Consider the following 22,310-nt stretch of genomic DNA (forward strand, 5'->3'; position numbering starts at 1 on the left):
CTTGTTCAATTTACAATTAGTTCTCTGAGAATCCTTTCCTATCCAAGCCAAATTTGATTTGTAAATAAAATACCCCCAATGAAATAGATATTGATTTGGATCAGAAATCAAAATCGATTTGGGACCTTGTGAACTGGAATTGAATCAATTCACGAAAACAGTATCATTGCCCTAAAATCCAGGCAGCGTTATCAAGAAAGGAATATTAATTAACTTGACCATGGGCTTTATGTGAAAATTAATAAAATGATTTAAACAAGTTTAAGCAAAATAATAAAGAATCAAATTTAACAAGGACTACATTTCAGACTAACTAAACTACAGAAATCAGTGAATGAAAAAAAAAAATCAGTTTATAATTTTATTTCTAAGCTTAAAGGTGTAAGTCATATAAAATTTTTTTTTCAAAAATGTAGTAACAGTTCTTCATGAGAACTTGAGATTAAGAGACAAAATTCCTGATACAAAGGGTTTCAAAGGGGACCCAAATTAAACAGCAAATAATACCAACATACCCATTAAGAAATTTCAAATTACTTGCGTTTCATAATTCTAACATCAGGTATATAGGCATATACCCACAACATTCTAAACACAAGTATTTTCTCCAAAATACTGTTAACTAAGAGCTCAAGTTTCAGCCAAGTGAGGCATGATTCAAACGTGTTACAAACATTTTCCACTGAAGCAATACAGCTAGCCACATTCTTAAAAAGAACCAACGTTTATTGGACTTGCCTACACACAAAATTCTAATTGATAACAAGATGGTACAGCGCATTGGAAATGCTAGAAAGGTTTTTGGAACAGCAGCTAGCCATTTCAGCAGCTCTGCATATAGACAGGAAGGTTGCTCCCAGCTTGACTGGCATGCCCAGTCATTTTTAATGTAGTGACATCTGTCGCAAGTTAAGGCTACTCTCTCTGCTGACCCAAGAGACGTGGCAATGCATTGCTTTAGATCTTCATAAAGCTTAGGTACAATAACTTCACTCATTTGCTTTCTGGTTGGTAAAGCATATAGCAGTTCCAAAACCTATACCATTTGGTGAAAGCCCTAGTTTTCAACAATGGTGTAGGGTCTCATATCTTTACAGATAAAATCTGCTATAGATACTGTTATTCTTTGGAGATGAGGCAAATTAAATGAAAACCTGGAGCCAGACACCATCTCCAGTGTAGATTGTTTAAGTTCTACAAATTTGTCAACTGAAATAATATTTCTGGATGACGTCAGGATAAATGATATCTCAAATATGTTGTGTTACAATACTTTACTTCTGAGTTGCACAGCTTGCATATAGCTTTGCTTTTATTCAGTTGTTCTTTACCGAAGCACAGCTTAAACCCATAGCAAATCCACACATATGATTTAAGTGTTGAAGGCACCGATTTCAGTTGAGAAGGACACAACATTTTATGTGAGGTGGTAAAGTATGCATTAGAAACATCTACTGGATCAAACATCAAAAATGAAGATAAGCAAAAATTTACATATAGTTATAGAACAGGATATAGGTTCACTAGATCAATATCAATTATTAAAGTCTCAAGTTTGAATTGTTAATTAAAAATTGATATTTTTACCAAGGCCTAGCAGCCAATGAGCTATTACTGGGTAGGATTCATGATCCATAAATGGAGGGAGAGAATCTTAAATTCAAAGACTCAATCTTATTTGAACGTGCTTTATCATACATGAGGATTTTTCAGAAATGGTTTATTTAACAGTATTCTAGTAAAATATGTATTTTTGAGGCAATGTGAACATAAAAATGTCACATTTCCAGTCGTACTTTACAACACCAGTAACCTGAGGATTTCTTAATGGATGCTTTTTCTTTACTGTTGCTTGGTTTGGGTTTCATTTGAAGCTTACTGTATTAGGAATGGTTTTCCCCTTTTCTCTGTCAAAATTAGAGTTAAGGTTTTTTCTTAGACAAACCTAAAAATAATGCAATATAAGTAAAAGATACAAAAATTAACAATATTTGGGTAGATTGTTACTTAAATGTCAACTGCTAAAAAAAAAAAAAAAAAAAAATCTAAAATATTTCATAAATTTGCAATATGTACCTCTAATCCTCCTCCCAAACAAGAGCCATTAATTGCTGCTACAATTGGTTTAGGTGACTTTTCCATCTTCTCAAACAACTGTTGTCCTTCCCGAGACAAACGGGTAACTTCCTCGGTAGTACGACATGCTGCGATCATGCTGCAATAGCGCATAGACAAAAAGCAAAGAGTTAGCCCAATTATGTGTTTATATCCAGTATTCAGCAATGCAATGTCTAACTTTTCAGAACAATGATACTCAATGAGCTCTGGAGCTTGAATATGAAATAATCTTCCACCAATTGTCACATTACTAAGTAGCATTGGCAATGTTGTTACTTATCAACATTATGGTGGAGGATCAAGCTGGCACTGCTCCTTTTTCTTCACTGAGGCCCATTAGGCCTTTGTACAAGACTTCAGATCCATACAAACACACAGTAACGGATACATTTTCAGTTCGTATCTACTCCTCTTATAATCAGAAGGAATTCTCGATGAGCTAATAGGAGGAGTTTCTCCATGGAGGATACGTATATTTCAAACAAACTGGCATTTGAAAACAAGCACTCTTTGTTTGAAAAGCACATAGTTAGTTAATCAAAATAATAATGATTTCTAGTAGACATTGAAGTACTTCAATAACATAGGTGCGAATGACACCGAAAATAACTTGAGAAGCTATAAATATACACGAGTCACCAGGAATTTACATATCAATGGGCCAGAAAATGTATCTTTGTCCATTAGAAACAGATTAACACTTTCCATTAAAAAAACATGGCTACAAAAATGTACTCTTTCTACTGTATTGTCACTCTATAAATCAAAAACAAATTAAAGATCCCAGAATAAACACAAATATTCCAACATCATTAAACAAACTAAGGTCAAGATACACAAGTCAGAGAAACCAAGCAAAATACTACATGTAAATCTACCTGAAAGAAGCCACCTATCTAATCAAGTATTCTCAGAAGACCAGCTCTGCAAGTTCATTCTTTGTGTGAACTGGAAAGAACTGTGGCAACAGACTAGATCACCATAAGATGTAACCAGCCGGGTACTTGCAGAATTGGATACAGAAAATGCATATTAAGTGGAAATCCTTTAGTACAAAGGTTAATGTTAAATTATTGAAATTACAGGAAAAAAAATCAAACACTGTTCTTTTAAATACTGTTTACAAGGCTAACTAGTAGTTAGTACTAATGGCAACAAAGTGTTTTGATCCACTTCAACTCAGTTACTGAGAACATACAACAGTCACATTAATATCAGATGCTATAAGAGTGTTTTTTTCCCATAATCATTGAGAGAAAACTAAAACTTTTTCTTAAAGAGAGTTACTAAAGCTTGCCCGCACACTCTAATTGAGCAAAGTTTTTGTCTGCGAGTCAACATTAATAAATGAAATAGCAGTTTTGAGGACATGAACAGCTTACAAACAGTGAAGTTAACCCCCCTACTAGATATTCAAATCAACAATCCTTAACAATAAGCTGGCTCTAAAGTGAAAGCAATTTTTAAATATTTCACTGATAATTAAAGGGAGCACGAACTCACAAAACTGTACTCTTAAGATTTTGTTAGATTGTGATTTTTTATTTATTATACACACAAACTACTTTTTTTTGTGCATTTTCATCTATACAGCAGCAAAAAAAAAAAAAATTGAAATTGCATGTTTATACCTGTGCTGTAAATGTAGCTCAGGAGGCAAAAATTATATACATTTTGTGGCAGGGGAAAACAAATCACTCTAGTAATACTAACTTGATATCTGCTCCAGAAATAAAGCATCCTGGTTTTGATGAAATTAACACTGCACTCTTGATTGCATCATTGGCCCACACTTCATTCATTACTTCTGTGAATTCTGAATTTACTTGGTTTGACAATGTGTTAACCTATAAAACAAGAAGTTATTTTTAAATTAATTATTTTATAATAATTCTATATTCTTTCCAACAAACCACATTTAATAAAGTACTATAGAAGCTCACAGACCTTGAACCAAACTCAAATATAATATAAACACTGGTTATAAACATTGCTGAAATGGCTTAAATAAGTTCCTGAAATATGGGAAAATTTTCAGAGGATTAATCACTCTCTTTTCTGACCTGAATACATGTTTTAAAGGAATTAACAAAGTAGGTGTATGTTTACTTCTGTAATCTTAAAATAAAAAAAAAACACAGTGAGGTATAGCTAAAACCTGTTGTAGCCTTGAAATATTTAATTTTCATAAATCAAGATTACTTTCTCATAAACTAAAAAAAAAACAAAAACAAAGAATCCCCTTCAAGAATGCTAAACACCAGTGATATAGGTGAGAGAAAGAGCAAACAACGAATATTGGTGCACAGAATGTACTTTTACAAAACATGACAGACATTCATACCTTGGAGTTTGGAGTATTAAATCGTATAACTGCCACATCTCCTTTGACCTCATAGTTGATATGGCTTCGGGCTGGTGTAATAAAGACAACATAAGGAAAAAATTATTTTTTAATTATTAAATTCTGCAATATTTCAAAATGAAATGAGAAATTTGCTTACCCATTATTGAAGAAGAAAGCATAATGTTGCGACATGTGAAACCTAGAAAAGCAGAAGAGTTAAGCATAGCAAAAAAATACAGATCTAAAATGTAATAAACTTAAGCAAAAGTACCAAGGTGTACATGGAAACAACTATTAGTATTGATGAATTTACTTTTGTTTTTAATAACATGTTCTGTTTATGTCATCATAATGACTAATATGCAAACAACAAATTTCTATAGTCTGAAGCAGTAAGGTGATGTACAGTGTTAGCTATTATGGATGAGAATGAGAAGTGAAGCACAATGAGAAGTGAAGCACAATGAAACCTTTTATTGGATAACTGAGCAGATTACAATACGCAAGCTTTCGAGTCAGCTCATGCCCCTAGGAAAGTTAATTTTTGACATGAAGATGACCTACTTAAAGGTTTTCGAATGTTGTTTCTTTCCTAGTGTATATGTAAACACTGGAAACTCCAGTTTCTATTCTACAACTTGACTAAAGAAGGGGCATGAGCTGCCTTGAAAGTTTGTGTAGAGTAATCTGTTCAGTTAGCCAATAAAAGGCGTCGCTTTGCTTCACTTCTCATTATAGTCTGAAGTAAAATAGAAAAGGGACTGCTGTTGGCAACACTGCCTCATGTATCCAATATCCTGGGTGTGAATTCCACACCCAGCTATAGCTTCTATACAGCCTGCACCTTCTCCCTTGCATCTGTGTGACTTTTCTTCACAACTCCAGTTTTCCTTCCTCTCTCAGCTATACTTTCCAGGGAGGCCTTTGGTCTCCTCCACAAATCACCTCCATTACACTCTTTTCCACTCTTCTCTGCCAGTCTCTGGTTCCCATTTTCACAAGATATTCTCCCAGCATTCTTCACACATGTCCAAAGTCTTTTTATTTGGCATCTGCAGACTACACAATGGGCCCTGTGATAAACTGCCTCCTTGGCCAGGACTTTTTTCTGCCTTTAGTCTGTAGCTGCGGGGATAGGTATATATAACATTTGAAATGATGGTTTTCAAATTTTATATTTTCGGTCCTAGTTCAGAATCTGCATTTTTACTTGCATATTTATATGCTTTGGATTTCTTTGACAGAATGCCTTCTTCAAGCCTGTAACAATTTTCCCTACAGTGTCAATCGAGTTTAGTGTCAATCAATGTTTATGAATGTCAATAAACAAAGCTTTAAATTTTTTATTCAAGCATACAGCATATGACCCCTCACTTATATTTAGATATTTTGAATGGCCCTCAAGAAGGAAAAAAAAAAAAAAAAAAAAAAAATTTGCCAATCCTAATGTAAGATCATGACTTAGACTACTATGGGCCTGAATGTTTGGGACTGATAAAAGCCTAGGAACCAACATCCTTTTCATTTAACAGTGAAACCATGTTTTCATAATTATTATGAACAAGAACAGCTAAAACAATTGTACAAACCCGATTGAGGACTCCATTTAATAAAATGCCTTAAAAAGAAAACAGGTGAGTTTTAGCACTTTGAAAATTGGTGATCTATAAATGACACCTGAACTTTGACTTGTAGAAAGCCATCTGCATTACTTTTTCCTAACAAACCAAAAGAGGTGAGTAGCACCTGCATACTAAATCCCCATGCGATGTGAAGAAAGAGTTCTGAACTGACGTGAATAAGCAGCAGGACTCTGTCACCAGCTAAAGCTATAAGCAGGGCAGGACTCAAGGAGTTGGTACAAACTGTATGAAGGAAACGTAAAAGGATGGACTGCTTTCCATCTTGAATGCTAAACACATTATATAGTGGAACAAGAAGCAAACAACCAATATCAACACTTAGATGTACTTTCCTGGTCACCTGTACCACTACAATATTCACAATAATATTTCCTAGCATACAGCTGAACTGCCAATTGCTGCATAACATTGTGACTAACAGAGGAGGAGAAGTAGGCGAAGTAGCTAATCTAGTAAAATGGGTACTCAGATTTTAAGGTTGGATTCATGTCAAAAATATTTCTTCACAATCATGATGTATATTTGTTTGCTACATAAATTAAGTTGTAAAGTGAAGCATATTTTTTTTAAATTTTGAAAAATAACTAGTCTACTCTTGTGGTTTATAATGGAGCTAATGGATAATGGAGTCCAAAGTGAGAATACAGAAAATACCCATTTTGTAAACCAAAAATGTTATAGGGTATTGATCCACATCTTGAGATTATACACATATTGCAAAACTGGGTATCCATGTCATTTTTGGAAGGAAAATATCAAAAAGAAATGGATTTTTGTAAGAATTGGTCATTTAAAAAGGTGTCTGGGTGTGTGTGTCACTTCACCAATTACCCTATTCATCTTCCTCTGTGGCATTCTTTTAACCCCTGCAGCGTAGATTCACCTTAGTATTCTGTGTTATTATTATTGCCAATCACATATACTAATAATAATAATAATAATACATTTTATTTATATAGTGCCTTTTCCATGCTCGAGGCGCAATGACATTCTAACGCCCAGATATAAATTGCTGTTGCTGTCCTGTATACAACTAATCAAAAAAGTCACAAAATCACATTATTTCACATTGCCATTTTCTACATGAGATCTGCATATTCTCCCCATGTATTTATGGATTGTTTAGTATTAGTGAGTGTCAGTGAGTTATCACACAGAAAGACAGTCCTTAGTTATTTTATCACTATATTCTCGACAAAAGCAACTCATTATGCTTTAAAAAAATTTCAATAATTGGTTTGTCTGCCTTTTTCATATTCAGAATTTTGTTTTTTTTTGTTTTCTTAATTATGCATGATCACAGCACAACATGGATAGTCATAATTCTGCCCACGAGAGCTGCTGCAAGCAATAAGCATATTCTTAGCTCAAAGAACATACAAAGTATCTGTGATAAAATGTATTTATGTGATTTCATAAATGTATTATGTAATCCAGATCACCTTTATTGTCACAAGCATGTCTCAGAAAGATGGAAAACATATTTCCTTAAATTTAAACCTTGGCTACTTCAAATATTAAAATATATGCTACTTGTCATATCTGGAAAGTTTTAAGGCTTTTCTTCACATTGGGATTCTGGTAACCATTACCTCCATTATAAAATTCAAGCTCAAGATAGTTATTTTTTAACACTTATAAAATATGCTTTACGGTCTAATGCAATTTCATGTGGCAAACTGATATATACTATGATTGTGAAGAAATAACTTTGAACTGAAAAATGACAAACTTATCCTTAAATACATGACAACATCAAAAATATAAACAGGGAACAGTAATATTATATAATAAATGAATGAATGAATGAATGATGGTCAACAATTAAAAAAACTAAATGACAAAGAAGACTTTCATTGATCACATTACTAAAGTATTATAGTACTGTATTTGCTCAAATCCGGTTGGCATTAGCACTATAATATAAACTAGTCTTGTATCATTAAAAATTACTTAATACACTAACTTGACAAAAATGCTGGAAAAACAAAATCATAAATGTAACCATGATTTTCTAGTAAAAAAGCAACTAGCGTTCGAACTGATTAACATCAATAATTTAACCTGAATACTGTACTGCAAATTTCTATCATTCTTCTCTATGTTAGCAGTTGTTTACCCAAATGATATATTAAATGTTACCTTAAAATAACTAAGGTCATTATGTACTTCAAAAATTTACAGGAACGTTGACAATGTAAAAAAATTATCAGAAGGCTCCAAAACCACCTTCACATAAATGATCATTGTTCGTATTCTAAAACATTATAAATCTGGTCTTAGAAAGAAACTAACTGACATAGTTTAGAAATAGGCGTTAGCATACTTAGACATGAGAACATAAATACCAATCTATTGGCCAAACAGTACAAGGGTCATCTCTACACATCTGTCACTTGCCTAGTGCTCCAATTCATTAAGACAACATTTTAACAAGGTTAAAAGTACATACACTTGCTTTATAAGTGAAACTGCAGGACCTAAATCACTAGTTTGTGTTATAACACCACCGTAACTACAAAACCGCGAATCCAAATCACAAATGTAAAACTAGGTGAAAGGTTAAAGAGATCAAGAAACGCCTCCTGTAATTCAATTGCCCTGTTAGAACTGCACATTATGTCCGACTTCATTGTAATTCAAATAAATCAATAAAGAGCTTCAACAGTGTAACAGTGCTATTTTCTTACCAAACTGATAAACAGATGCCTACCTGTAAAAAGAGAATACCTTGCAATTGATAATCTAGAGAGAACACCAGCAGCCCGTACGCACGCCATATTGAGAGGTCAAGTGAATGTAGTCTGAAACAGTCCACTTAGCCCGCTGAGGTCTTTTTGAAAGTGAGAATGCCTTTGAAAATTCCCACTCAAAGTTGAAATAAATTACACAATAATGACACAAAGAGCAAATCAAAAAATATTTATAAATTTATTTATATGATTAATTTTCCGATTATGTACTCATCATTAGTGTGCATTTGATTAATTTTGGAATTAGTTAATTTTTTTTAATCAGGCACAAAGAGAGACGCTTTTTGTGTAGGAGGTCCTTTGTAACTATCAGAACTGGAGTCTTCGGTATAGGTTAGTCAATTTGCCGTGTGGCTGAGTGAGTTTGAATTTGTTAGACTTCCATCTTGGAGTAGTAAGCAGGCAGCGGATTGACCACTTCTGAGTGAAAAAAGAGAATCTTGTGAAGGTACATTAAAGTTTTTCAACTGCTTCTCGAGATCATAACATCGAGTGTTACTGCCAGTTTCTTAATGCGCGGAGTAACAGCAGCGGCACAAGGTGCTTTTGTATGCGCAGTGTGTAGAAGTTATTTTTTTACGTTTAATGTACAGTATTAGTATAAAGAATGCTTATTGCCAACATCATCTTCATCTTTGCTGACGCAGGTAGCATACAGCCGAAGTTCCATTTGAATGAAATTGACAGCGCTTCTTCCGGATTGCTGGACATCATCAGATCCGACCAGCTGTTTTTAACTATATATGATGTTGATTTCATAGTTTGATTTATAACGTTAAACTATTAAACGTGCATTTGACAGTCGGTCATACAGACACTTCTTTTAATTGATATCGACTCCCAAATTTACCAGTTTCAATACCCTACTCCGTATGCAATCCATATAAATCTTCAAGTTATTCACCCCATTACTAAGATCACCTTTCCTTACGCTTTATTAGTGTAGATAGCTTTAGTGAACAGTTATAACGTTTGCTATTGCGGGCTCTAAATTGTTTATTTTTTTTCAAAACAGCTAAAGTGTTGTTCATTTTGTGCAAGATAACTGTTACTAAAAGTACGGTGTCTGCAAACCTTCTGGAAATGGGTAAAAGGTCACAGCGAGCGGTGGGAGTGTCGATCTTGACAGAGGCGGGAAGTGGAATGGTGCCAGTGTGTCAACGCGTCCGCCTTTCATTATTATGAATGGTATCCAACATTTTTACATATATATTGTAGCGACCTCCGCGTCAGGCTCGAAAAAAGAAGTAAAAAAACAGACAGACGTAGTAAAGTCTCACCAAAATTCTTTACTTGGAACAAGCAAGAAAAAGAACTCCGACCTCGTACCCCAAACACACCCCCTTTTAATCATCTCCAACCCCTCCTCCCATCCCGGGTCCCGCCCCCAAACCGTTTCAATCAATACCCCGCCGTCAGTCTTCAGTGCTGTACTCCGCCCTCCCTCAATTGGACATAAGTCAGTCAGTAGCTACAATATTATGATATATAAATGGGTGTAATTAAATAATAGGCTATTAGCTCGTTTCGAAACATGTATGATCGTAGAACGCATTTGATTTTCCATTTTGTACTTTATTATTTTCTATTTTGATTATAGGTTTATGAAGAAGATGGCATCACTCTTAGTTCACACTGCTAAAAAGCTCCCAGGTAACACGTGCTGGACCGCTGTTCTGTGTAAGTAATAATTATGTAAGCACATTAATGAATTTTGTACTTTCTCTGATTCTAATTTCTTTCCATGTCATATATGATTTTTTTTAATGCACGGTATTGTTTTAGATTGGGTCACCTATTTGAAAGGTTAGTCAGGCCACTGTTTTAATTCCTTGCTTCTTTAGTACTTTTTTCTATATTTTATTGTAGCACAATGAGTGTATACTGTAATTGATCCTAAAGACCTTGCAGAAAATAACCCCTTTCGTAGCTCTTAGAGGATGTTGTGCAACCTAAAGCTGTTTCTCACCATCTTGATCAAATCCCAATGTCTTTTGAAGGATGTCCGGTTTTCATGTAGGCCAAGCTTTCTGTTTTTATTGGAGGCTATTTTATTTGATTATGATTTTATATATATTTTATATGATTGCTTCAACTACAATTTTTTTTAATCTTAGGGTTTGGATTTAAAAATATTCTAAGTGTCCAAGGCATCCTAGTTATCTTTTATTGTTTTATCTTTTCATTATTTTCATGCACAGAATATGTTTATGTTCATTTATAAAGCTGTGTCCTGTTGAGTCCAGTTGTAGTATCCTTTGGGGAGTTTTAAGATTAATAAAGGGTGTCATGTGTGGGTTGGAGAGAAGAACAAACTGAGCATGTTTTCCGGTATCTCAACTTCCAACAGCCCATCTATGTGTAGTGTGCCCTGACTACTGTAGGAGCGAGCTTAAGGAGTTTGTGGTCTTTAGTAACATTCCACACTAGTGTATTTTATGTACAAAGCATTCCCCTCACAATAATCAATCCTCCACATTAATAAAGTGTAGTGCAATAGAATGTGTAAATGACTAGCAGATATATTGTACCTGACCTTCTGGACACATAGTTTTGTGAATTCTAGTAAATATGAAAAAGTGCTACTAAAATGACCATAAAGTACATTTTATGTTTTGTGACAAATTTTACACCTTTTATTTTGACAGAGTTAGGATTTTAAAAACAATCCTTGTCACTATCCTTAATTTGTCAGCAGTTGGCAGTTCGGTAATCTGTTAATTCACATTTATTTTCTTTAATATATCATACATGCAGCAAAAGATATCAGTGACCATTTGTGTGTTTTTATAATTGCTTAATTTTAGTAAGGAAAGTGCTCCACATTACCAGGTTGCAGTATTATGGAAATCAATAAATATTTAGTTTATCCAGCCTGTTTTACCTCCATAATGACCATTTAAAATATTTTATAAATATATACTTTATTTAACTTTAAATTTATAGGTAATTCCATTGAAAGGGCAAATCAATAGCAATTGCCAGCAAACAGCATAAAGATATATAGCAAAAGATTGCATCAGATGCTAACTGTAGCACTTACTATTTAAGATGTAGAATTTTCTTGAGCTTTCTGCAAAAGCAAAGTGAATGCTTTTTTGCATGGAAGAACATTATAAGTGATGGTGTTATTATTGCTGTTATTATTTATATTGATTGATTGCAAAAACATGTCACAGGAAATCCATTTCTGGATCTTCTGTACACTGTCATATGCGTAAGAAAACTATAGAAAAATAAGTGCTTTATTGTTAAAATCACAAAGTCAGAATTTAAATGATAATGTCGGGTGCATATCTGTATTCTTGTGGGTCTTGTGCCAGACTGGTTGTTTTTCTTTAGTACTGGAAACAACTAACCATTAGAAGAAATTGCCTAGAAATATTACCCACAGAAACACACATGGGATAAGTTAAGAAGTGTTGATCTGGAGTTTAAGTAGTGAACATTTTTGTTTTCTACTCTGATTCTTTGTCAGTAGACAATTCTAAATCGGACCCCTGCAAGAGGGGTAATGTGGACTCTGTTTTGACCTGACTTCTGTCCACAGCTATTTCTGATTTTGCCAGTTGATGCCATGAAAGGCTTTACCAACCTTGCAACCTTAATATGGATTAAGAAATTTTTAAAATATTGCATTACTGCTCCAACAACTCTTTCATCAGCATTTTATGCATGCATTTTTTAGCATTTATTTTATGTCATGTGTGTGAGTGCAATGTTTAGTGTGGATGCAGATTTTTTTACTGTTTCATATTAACAATTCATAGATCTCGTCTTATAATGTATAGATAGATAGATACTTCATTAATCCCTAAGGGGAAATTCACATACTCCAGCAGCAGCATACTGATAAAAACAATATTAATTAAAGAGCGATAAAAACACAGTGCAAGTTAAAAAGTGCAAGGTGGAGAGTGCGAGGCAGGTATAACAGTCAATAACATTGTATAATGTTACCGCAAAGTTTATAAAGTTTTTAATGTGTTGTTTTTCTTTTGTTAAAGGCACACGATATTTGAGTTCAACGGCACATCTTCATGCTCAAGGTAAGAACAGATTTAAAAATCATTTTTTATTATTTGCTTGAGATTATTAGGCTTTAAGTAATATAAATCTGTACTGTATATGATTTTATGGTGTGGAATCCAGATGACACAGATTCTGTTTAAGGTTCTGAAGTAAAAAATGTGGTAGAACAAGGCAAACTTCAGAACACCATCACTGCCTTTTTAAAATACACACACCATCTTCAGCAATTTAATACAAAATTAATAGACAGGAAAATGTAAATGACAAATAATCTTTGAAGCTTTAATTTTGAGTGTCTGTCTTTTTAGTTCACATTGAAGTGGAAACAGTATATCAAATTTGGCATGTTCTTATCTTTGAGAATGTAATACAGTGGAACTTCGGTTCATGAACGTCTCGGAACACATACAAATCAGTTTACGACCAAAAAGTTTGCCAAACTTTTGCCTCTGTTCAAGACCACACACTCGGTATACGAACAAGCCAGTTTCCCTTTCGGTTTGTGCGTGCTGATGATTTCCGCACATGTTCAGTCTCTCCCTGTACTGTACATTGTTCTAGGTGCATCACGCAGAGGGTCTCTCCCTCAAAACTGTAACCTCCTCTCAACCCAGCTTCCTCCAGTGGTATAGCGGGTCCACAGCTCCCGTCAAAAAGGACAGTTTTAATAAATAACTAAATAAATACAGCCGATGCAGGATAGTGAGAGCAAAGGCTCGCGTGCTGCTGAGAGAGAGAGAGAGAGGGAGAGCGTGGGCTCGCGTGCTGCTGAGAGAGAGAGAGAGAGAGCGTGGGCTCGCGTGCTGCTGAGAGAGAGAGAGAGCGTGGGCTTGCGTGCTGCTGAGGAGAGAGAGAGAGCGTGGGCTCGTGTGCTGCTGAGAGAGAGAGAGAGCGTGGGCTCGCGTGCTGCTGAGAGAGAGAGAGAGCGTGGGCTCGCGTGCTGCTGAGAGAGAGAGAGAGCGTGGGCTCGCGTGCTGCTGAGAGAGAGAGAGAGCGTGGGCTCGCGTGCTGCTGAGAGAGAGAGAGAGCGTGGGCGCGCGCGCTGCTGAGAGAGAGAGGGAGCGTGGGCGCGCGTGCTGCTGAGAGAGAGAGAGAGCGTGGGCTCGCGTGCTGCTGAGAGAGAGCGTGGGCTCGCGTGCTGCTGAGAGAGAGCGTGGGCTCGCGTGCTGCTGAGAGAGAGCGTGGGCTCGCGTGCTGCTGAGAGAAAGAGAGCAAGAGCGTGGGCTCGCGTGCTGCTGAGAGAGAGCGAGAGCGTGGGCTCGCGTGCTGCTGAGAGAGAGCGAGAGCGTGGGCTCGCGTGCTGCTGAGAGAGAGCGTGGGCTCGCGTGCTGCTGAGAGAGAGCGTGGGCTCGCGTGCTGCTGAGAGAGAGCATGGGCTCGCGTGCTGCTGAGAGAGAGCGAGAGCGTGGGCTCGCGTGCTGCTGAGAGAGAGCGAGAGCGTGGGCTCGCGTGCTGCTGAGAGAAAGAGAGAGAGAGAGAGCGTGGGCTCGCGTGCTGCTGAGAGAGAGAGAGAGCGTGGGCTCGCGTGCTGCTGAGAAAGAGAGAGAGCGTGGGCTCGCGTGCTGCTGAGAGAGAGCGAGAGCGTGGGCTCGCGTGCTGCTGAGAGAGAGCGAGAGCGTGGGCTCGCGTGCTGCTGAGAGAGAGCGAGAGCGTGGGCTCGCGTGCTGCTGAGAGAGAGCGAGAGCGTGGGCTCGCGTGCTGCTGAGAGAGAGCGAGAGCGTGGGCTCGCGTGCTGCTGAGAGAGAGCGAGAGCGTGGGCTCGCGTGCTGCTGAGAGAGAGCGAGAGCGTGGGCTCGCGTGCTGCTGAGAGAGAGCGAGAGCGTGGGCTCGCGTGCTGCTGAGAGAAAGAGAGAGAGCGTGGGCTCGCGTGCGGCTGAGAGAGAGAGAGAGCGTGGGCTCGCGTGCTGCTGAGAGAAAGAGAGAGAGAGAGAGCGTGGGCTCGCGTGCTGCTGAGAGAAAGAGAGAGAGAGCGCGGGCTCGCGTGCTGCTGAGAGAAAGAGAGAGAGAGCGCGGGCTCGCGTGCTGCTGAGAGAGAGCGCGGGCTCGCGTGCTGCTGAGAGAGAGCGCGGGCTCGCGTGCTGCTGAGAGAGAGCGCGGGCTCGCGTGCTGCTGAGAGAGAGCGCGGGATCGCGTGCTGCTGAGAGAGAGCGCGGGCTCGCGTGCTGCTGAGAGAGAGAGAGCGCGGGCTCGCGTGCTGCTGAGAGAGAGAGAGCGCGCGGGCTCGCGTGCTGCTGAGAGAGAGAGAGCGCGCGGGCTCGCGTGCTGCTGAGAGAGAGAGAGCGCGCGGGCTCGCGTGCTGCTGAGAGAGAGAGAGCGCGCGGGCGCGCGGGCGGCTGAGAGAGAGAGAGCGCGCGGGCTCGCGTGCTGCTGAGAGAGAGAGAGCGTGGGCTCGCGTGCTGCTGAGAGAGAGAGAGCGCGGGCTCGCGTGCTGCTGAGAGAGAGAGAGCGCGGGCTCGCGTGCTGCTGAGAGAGAGAGAGCGCGGGCTCGCGTGCTGCTGAGAGAGAGAGAGCGCGGGCTCGCGTGCTGCTGAGAGAGAGAGAGCGCGGGCTCGCGTGCTGCTGAGAGAGAGAGAGCGCGGGCTCGCGTGCTGCTGAGAGAGAGAGAGCGCGGGCTCGCGTGCTGCTGAGAGAGAGAGAGCGCGGGCTCGCGTGCTGCTGAGAGAGAGAGAGCGCGGGCTCGCGTGCTGCTGAGAGAGAGAGAGAGCGCGGGCTCGCGTGCTGCTGAGAGAGAGAGAGCGCGGGCTCGCGTGCTGCTGAGAGAGAGAGAGCGCGGGCTCGCGTGCTGCTGAGAGAGAGAGAGCGCGGGCTCGCGTGCTGCTGAGAGAGAGAGAGCGCGGGCTCGCGTGCTGCTGAGAGAGAGAGAGCGCGGGCTCGCGTGCTGCTGAGAGAGAGAGCGCGGGCTCGCGTGCTGCTGTGAGAGAGCGAGAGCGCGGGCTCGCGTGCTGCTGTGAGAGAGCGAGAGCGCGGGCTCGCGTGCTGCTGAGAGAGAGCGAGAGCGCGGGCTCGCGTGCTGCTGAGAGAGAGCGAGAGCGCGGGCTCGCGTGCTGCTGAGAGAGAGCGAGAGCGCGGGCTCGCGTGCTGCTGTGAGAGAGCGAGAGCGCGGGCTCGCGTGCTGCTGAGAGAGAGCGAGAGCGCGGGCTCGCGTGCTGCTGAGAGAGAGCGAGAGCGCGGGCTCGCGTGCTGCTGAGAGAGAGCGCGGGCGCGGGCTCGCGTGCTGCTGAGAGAAAGAGAGAGAGAGCGCGGGCTCGCGTGCTGCTGAGCGAGAGCGCGGGCTCGCGTGCTGCTGAGAGAGAGCAAGCCTGCACATGCATCTGAGCAGGGAGCCTGGGTGTTTGTGTCAGTGTTATTCAATGTTTTTACATTAGTTTACTATTGCACTGTGCATTCTATGGTATAATTAAGTCTTTTTGTGCTTAAAAATCTTTAAAGAAAATATATTTACATACAGTTCGTATGGCCTGGAACGGATTAATTGTATTTACAGTAGATACAATCCTATGGGGGAAATTACTTCGGGTCACGGCCAAATCGGGTTACGACCAGAGTTTTGGAATGAATTATGGTCGTGAACCGAGGTTCCACTGTATAAGGCTAGTTTTTTTGTTTTTTTTCTTTTCTAAAAGCGAATGAAGAAAAATGCGAGAGAAAGTTATTTCGAGTTACCTACATGCCCTATACCACATATGACATCTATTGCTGTTTAGTTTTATTCAGCCTCATCATTTAGAATATATTTTTTGGTCAAAATTATTGGTTAAATAAATAATTGTCTGCATTGTTTTTAGCATTCTTTTTGAACAAAGTTCACCTAAAACTATTATGTCTTTTCCTGTACATATAAAATATTTTACCATATACCCACAGAAGATCTTCCCATACACCAAATGAAGAAGAGTATATCTCTTATTTTTGATTTTTTTTTGTGTGTGTGTATGTGGTCCAGTGCTGCTGTAGTTATCAGCAAGATTTAGAATGCAAAAACAATCCTCTTCGATATAGGATTCTGGAGTTTTTATGCAGTTTACATAAATTCAGTGTCTTGAGACTGGGTAATCTTTTGCAAGCTGGAGCAGTGAGTTTAAGGTTTAGTATCTGATAATATTTCCATCAGATATTTTTCAGTTTGTCTACATCCCCCCCAAAGACATGCAGATTAAGTTAATTAGTGATTCCATACTGGCCCAGTGTCAGTGTGGATATGTGTAATTAGGCCATGTGAAGACTGGCTCCCTACTCAGGGCACTGGATTAAGCAGGGTTGAGGATGTTACAGTATGTTACGAACATGTTTTTAACCTGTAGGAGATGCCAGATAAATCACATTTTCCTTATGCCATATACTGTATGTTAGACTATATAACTATGTTATTTCTATATAACAGCTGAAGACAGGCAATAGAATAATTTAAAAATAGTTGCTGTCTCTTGATCTATGTGTAATTTCAGCACCTTCCCTCTGTATTTGTGTGTGTCTGACCCTCTTTTCACAGACGCTCCCTTTCTCAAGTATGTTCTTGTAAAGACTCCTTTTCATTATTTTTGAGGCACCTTTCTCACCTTCTGGCTAGGTTTATACTTTCTTTGAAGGCTACTCTCACAGCGTGCGCCTTTACTTCTCCTTGTGCGTCTTACACTTGCATTTCCTCTTTCATTGCATCACTGAAGCCTAACTGACCAATCAAATTGCTCTGAAGGAATGAACACACAGATCTTAATGTTTTATTTAACAGTAGATAAATATTGTAGAATAGTGGTTTCTTAGTGTTAGGTTTATTGTTAATAAGTAATGCACAGTAATGTGTTCTCTATATGCATAATGGCTATGAATAATTTTTTTTGTGTATTTTTTTAAGTTCAAACAAAATCCAAGAAAACTTTGGCTAGATCAGGCATCAGAAATGTTGTTTTGGTTGAAGGAGTACGGACACCATTTCTAATGTCCGGAACAGAGTGAGTACAAATTTGATGCTTTGGAAAAGTCAGCTCCATGTTTTATTTGGGCTTCAGTAGGAGTGGGTGGTATGGACAACAATCCATATAACAGTATAATTAACCTCCTTAGTGTTAGACCCAAGCATTACTCGTGCTGTAAAAAAAAAAGTATGAGCAACAATATAGATTCGTGTCACGTAAGACACAAGGATTATTTGGGCTATAAAAGTGCCAAAAGCATTAGGGCTGAGAGTTACTTGAGCAGTGATATAGGCATGTCTTGCATAAGTGTCAAGCATGAGGGTTAGCTGGGCAACAGTGTCTTCTCCTAGGCTCGTAAGAACGTCTAAGAAACGCCTCTTAGCAGTTGATGATGAGGTGAATCTGTCTTCAAGCAGTGAAATTGAAATGGACAGTGAAACTGAAAGTGATCCTGGTAAATCCAAAAGTGACGTACATGTTCATTGTGCTTATTATTATTAATCATCATTTTTATTTGTATCGTTATATTTTCTATACTTCTGACGTTGTACTTTTACTATTTTGCATATTATACAGTAGGAAAGTGAGATTTAATAAAAATGTCATTTTTCAAGCCAACCAATACCATGCCTTTTTACCTGTTTTTTTGAGAAAAATTGTAACACTAAGGAGGTTATAACTTCTGACAGTTTTAGTAGATACCAGTGTAATGTATTGGTATACAGTATACTTTCAGACAGAAATGTAATTTTCTAACAAATAACTTTTGTTAATCATTACTGTACACAAAGGTATGCCTCTTATCTGTCAAAACACTAGTTCACACTCTGCTACTCAAATAGATTCTATTATTCACCTCTCTTGAACTGATAGAGCCCATTCACAACTAAGTGTTTTTCTATCGTTTTAACGCTAGACAAGAACCCACCTAAACCGGTTGAAAAGTTTTTTCCCATTATTTCAGTGACACTATTCATACCCAGGTGTTTTAGCATGAAGCGGTGTCGAAAACTCCTGTATACAACAGTTTGCTAATGTTTTCAGCCAAAACCTTGTTCCTTTGAAATCAAAGGAAATGCTTATGAAATGTTGGTAAAAGAAAACAAAAGGAAGTTGCTTTGTCATGTAGGGTCCTTTTTGTCGTGTAGTGTTTGTTTTCCCATTTTACACTCTTTTTATTATAGTGTAGTCATGAAAAAAATGTCTTATCCCACACAGTTACCACTCTGTGGTCAGATACCTGCTTCAGTTCAGAACTTCCCCCTGCTTCCCTTCTTTATCTATAACCTCAGGCAAATAGGCAGAATGAAAAAACAGGCAGGAGAAAGAGCTACATTTTTAACTATGTATCATAGGTAATGCATTTTATTATAATTAGTGTCATACAGGCATATAGATTGTGGCATTTAAACCAAGACCATAAAACCTGATAATTCTAGATATGCAATTTCAGGTAGTGTAATAACTAATAGTTGCATTTGATTCTTTGGGTCAGGTCACCATCTGCCCAGGCAGTCTGCTTTCTTCATGTCATCCTCTGGTCTGCTTTTGTCAGGATGCAGTATGACAGAGAGAGCATACCTTTACAATCCTCTCTCTTTGTCATTGTGTAGCTCCTCGCCAACAAACCCAGCCCAGGCACAGTCCAACCTCAAGTAATTTTGTTTCTTGACCCTTAAACAAACAGCCAAGAAAAGAAAATCAAGTCATTCAACAATAAAACTAGTCAAATGTTCCTTTCTTTTCAGTTGACTGCTGCTGTGTATGCTAACTCCTTTCTCAGCTGTTTCTAGATTACCAGTTCATGTGTTTGCATGATGTTGCATCAACAGTGGCAGGCAGTTTTTTCTTTTTCACATAGGACTACTTAAGTGCTTGCATATCTGTTGACACCCATGTATAATCCTGGAATTTTTCAGGATGCTGCCTGATTTTATAGACGGTCCAGAATTGTCCTCTTGACTCCATTTGCTGCAGAACAGGGTGCATCCAAACCTGTACTTCAGTACTGTGATCACTACGATTTAAAAACCACTAATGTCACAGAAGATGTACTGGAGATGCAACAATCACTTATCAACATGACAGCGCCTTGCAGCTTACAACATGGAAAAGATGTCAATCATATTTTCCCTGCAAAATTCTTCTTGGAAAGTGCTGGAAAAATTCTGGGAAAAACACCTGAAAACTTCCTGAAAAATGCCCCACAAAAGACAGATAAATACTTGAAGAATTACATTAGAAAGGTTGACAGATGCCAAATAAACATAGGAAGTTTATAACACTCAAGTGTGAATCATCATAAAATTAAAGCTTTTTTCTCCGACATGATAATCATGTAAACACGGCACAAGCCACAGCTTTTTCCTGTTGTCTGTCCCTGTTTGCTTTGAATTATCAATCATGGGTAATATTCTTAAAGGGGTAGACTCACTTACTACACAAACTTCATATGCAAGTCCATGCATAATCACATTTCCTTTTGCATACTCAGATTTGCATGTTTTGTTATACAGAATTTTTTACATTTACATGTGTTTGCAAGTTTTTACTAATATTTAGCATTACAGAAAACAGTTTTTTTTTTTTTAATCCATACCACAAGAAGAGTGTCGTACAGTATACTGGATCAACCAGTTTATCATCCATTTCTAAGTTTTAGTTGTATATTTGTTCTTAGTGGTCTTTAATATATGAGAATGCATACAAACTGATGAAATTATCAATTCTAAACAATGAAAACCCCAAATATTTCACCTAGTGGTCTGTCAAACTTTAATTTATTTTGAGTTGTTCGATTGACAACTAATAAAGTAATAAGCCCTTTTACATTTCTAATGGTTTGACTATGAGACACTATTTTTAAAATCTTGTTATTTTGTCATTTACTTCTAGTTACAATGATTTGATGCCACATGACTTGGCAAGAGCTGCTTTACAGTAAGTTCATCACTTTGATTGAATATTAAGAATAAAATTGAAATGCAAGACAGTTAGCTCAAGCAGTTATTAAGGTTTTATCTGTTGACATTTGTTATGACAACTGATGTTTTTGTATCTCATGCCATATTCCACTGGGACAGCGGTTCTCAAACCTGTGGGGCACACCCCACAAAAAAAGCGGCACAAAGATGTGAAAAAAAAGAAAACAAGAATCGAAAATATGAAAAATACATCTATTGAAACCAAAACAAATTAACTTAAACTACATTCTTATACTAGAAAAATAAATATAGTTAGATAAATGTCGATAAAAGTTAAGTAGGTATAATAAAATATGCATCTATTATAGATCATTAATTAAAAAAGAACAAATTGGTATTAGTGGGCTCCTTTCACAAAAACGTTAGGGGGGCGCGATTAAAACTGTTATGAAAACTCGGGTCGCAAATACTTAAAGGTTGAGAAACGCTGCACTAGGATGTAGCCAAGGAGTACAAACTATGGTAGGTGACCCTAAATAATATAAGATGTTGAGGGCCGCAGTGGCTGCAGGTTTTTGTTCCAACCCAATTGTTTAATAAGTAGCACTTATTGCTCTAGAAACACTTCTGTTTCATTTTAGTTATCTCCCTCGTTAAGATTTTGAACCCTTATTGCTTATTTTAGTCTTAAACAGCTGCATTCTCAGTTTTTAATTGCTCCTTATTAGCAATAAGATGCAAATGGCAAAAGAAACCAGAAGTTATCCATTTTGCTTGTTACCCTTTACACCTGTGTGTATTTATCGTGCTCTGTTTGGTTTAATTAAATACTTGGAAGGAAAGAGAAGAGAAAAAAGTGAAGGATTGAGAGTTACCCATCCGTTTTACACTTCAAAGTATTTGGATGATATCCTTAGAATGGAAAAAAAATCTAGGATATGAGAATGACTTGACATAGCAGAGTTAAAGCACTAACAAGCCATGAAATGTAATTATTGACAAGGATTGTTTTCTAATTAAGCAACTGGGTTGGAACAAAAACCCACGGCCACTGCGGCCCTCCAGGAATGACTTTACCCACCCCTGGTATAGTGGATTCAAAATATTCAGACCTTTCACATTTTCCCTTGTTGTAGCCTAATGCTAAAATCATTTTAATACTTTCCCAGTATCAGTCAACACTCTATACCCCCGAATAACAAAGCAAACACAGGATTTTAGAAATTTTTACACAATTGTTAAAAAATAAATAAACTGATATTACATTGACATAAAAATTCAGATACTTTGCTATGACACTTGAAATGTGACTCGGATGCATCACGTTCTATTGATAATCTCTGAGATGTTTCTATACCTTGTTTGGAGTCTGCCTATACTCAGTGTAAGGGATTGAACATGATTAGAAAAGGTCAAAGGGATTGTCTACAGATATACAGACATAGAAGCATTTTTGAAATTGGCAAAAAGACATCTAAATGGCTATGGCTATCTTAGGCTATGAGAAGCAAGATTCTCTGGTCTGATTACAAAGAATTTTTTCTTACTAATTTTAATAAAGAATTTCAGCCAACACCAGA

General features: G+C 38.3%; 2 protein-coding genes across 2 annotated transcripts in view; one reads left to right on the plus strand and one right to left on the minus strand.

Annotated features, from left to right (window-relative positions):
* hadhaa (hydroxyacyl-CoA dehydrogenase trifunctional multienzyme complex subunit alpha a) overlaps positions 1-8,963 on the minus strand; it is a 41,893-nt gene extending 32,930 nt beyond the window's left edge. The window contains 5 exon segments of the mRNA XM_028797442.2: positions 2,077-2,215; positions 3,832-3,965; positions 4,463-4,533; positions 4,623-4,664; positions 8,822-8,963. Coding sequence (XP_028653275.2) covers positions 2,077-2,215; positions 3,832-3,965; positions 4,463-4,533; positions 4,623-4,664; positions 8,822-8,888 — 453 coding nt within the window. The 5' untranslated portion in view covers positions 8,889-8,963.
* A 186-nt stretch (positions 8,964-9,149) lies between these two features.
* The window catches only part of hadhb (hydroxyacyl-CoA dehydrogenase trifunctional multienzyme complex subunit beta), a 43,560-nt gene continuing 30,399 nt past the window's right edge, over positions 9,150-22,310 (plus strand). The window contains exons 1-5 of the mRNA XM_028797443.2: positions 9,150-9,309; positions 10,462-10,541; positions 12,869-12,910; positions 17,746-17,842; positions 20,702-20,746. Coding sequence (XP_028653276.1) covers positions 10,466-10,541; positions 12,869-12,910; positions 17,746-17,842; positions 20,702-20,746 — 260 coding nt within the window. The 5' untranslated portion in view covers positions 9,150-9,309; positions 10,462-10,465. The remainder of the gene's footprint in view (positions 9,310-10,461; positions 10,542-12,868; positions 12,911-17,745; positions 17,843-20,701; positions 20,747-22,310) is intronic.

The sequence above is a fragment of the Erpetoichthys calabaricus genome, chromosome 3, assembly GCF_900747795.2.
Source record: "Erpetoichthys calabaricus chromosome 3, fErpCal1.3, whole genome shotgun sequence".
In the NCBI taxonomy this organism is placed as follows: Eukaryota; Metazoa; Chordata; class Cladistia; order Polypteriformes; family Polypteridae; genus Erpetoichthys; species Erpetoichthys calabaricus.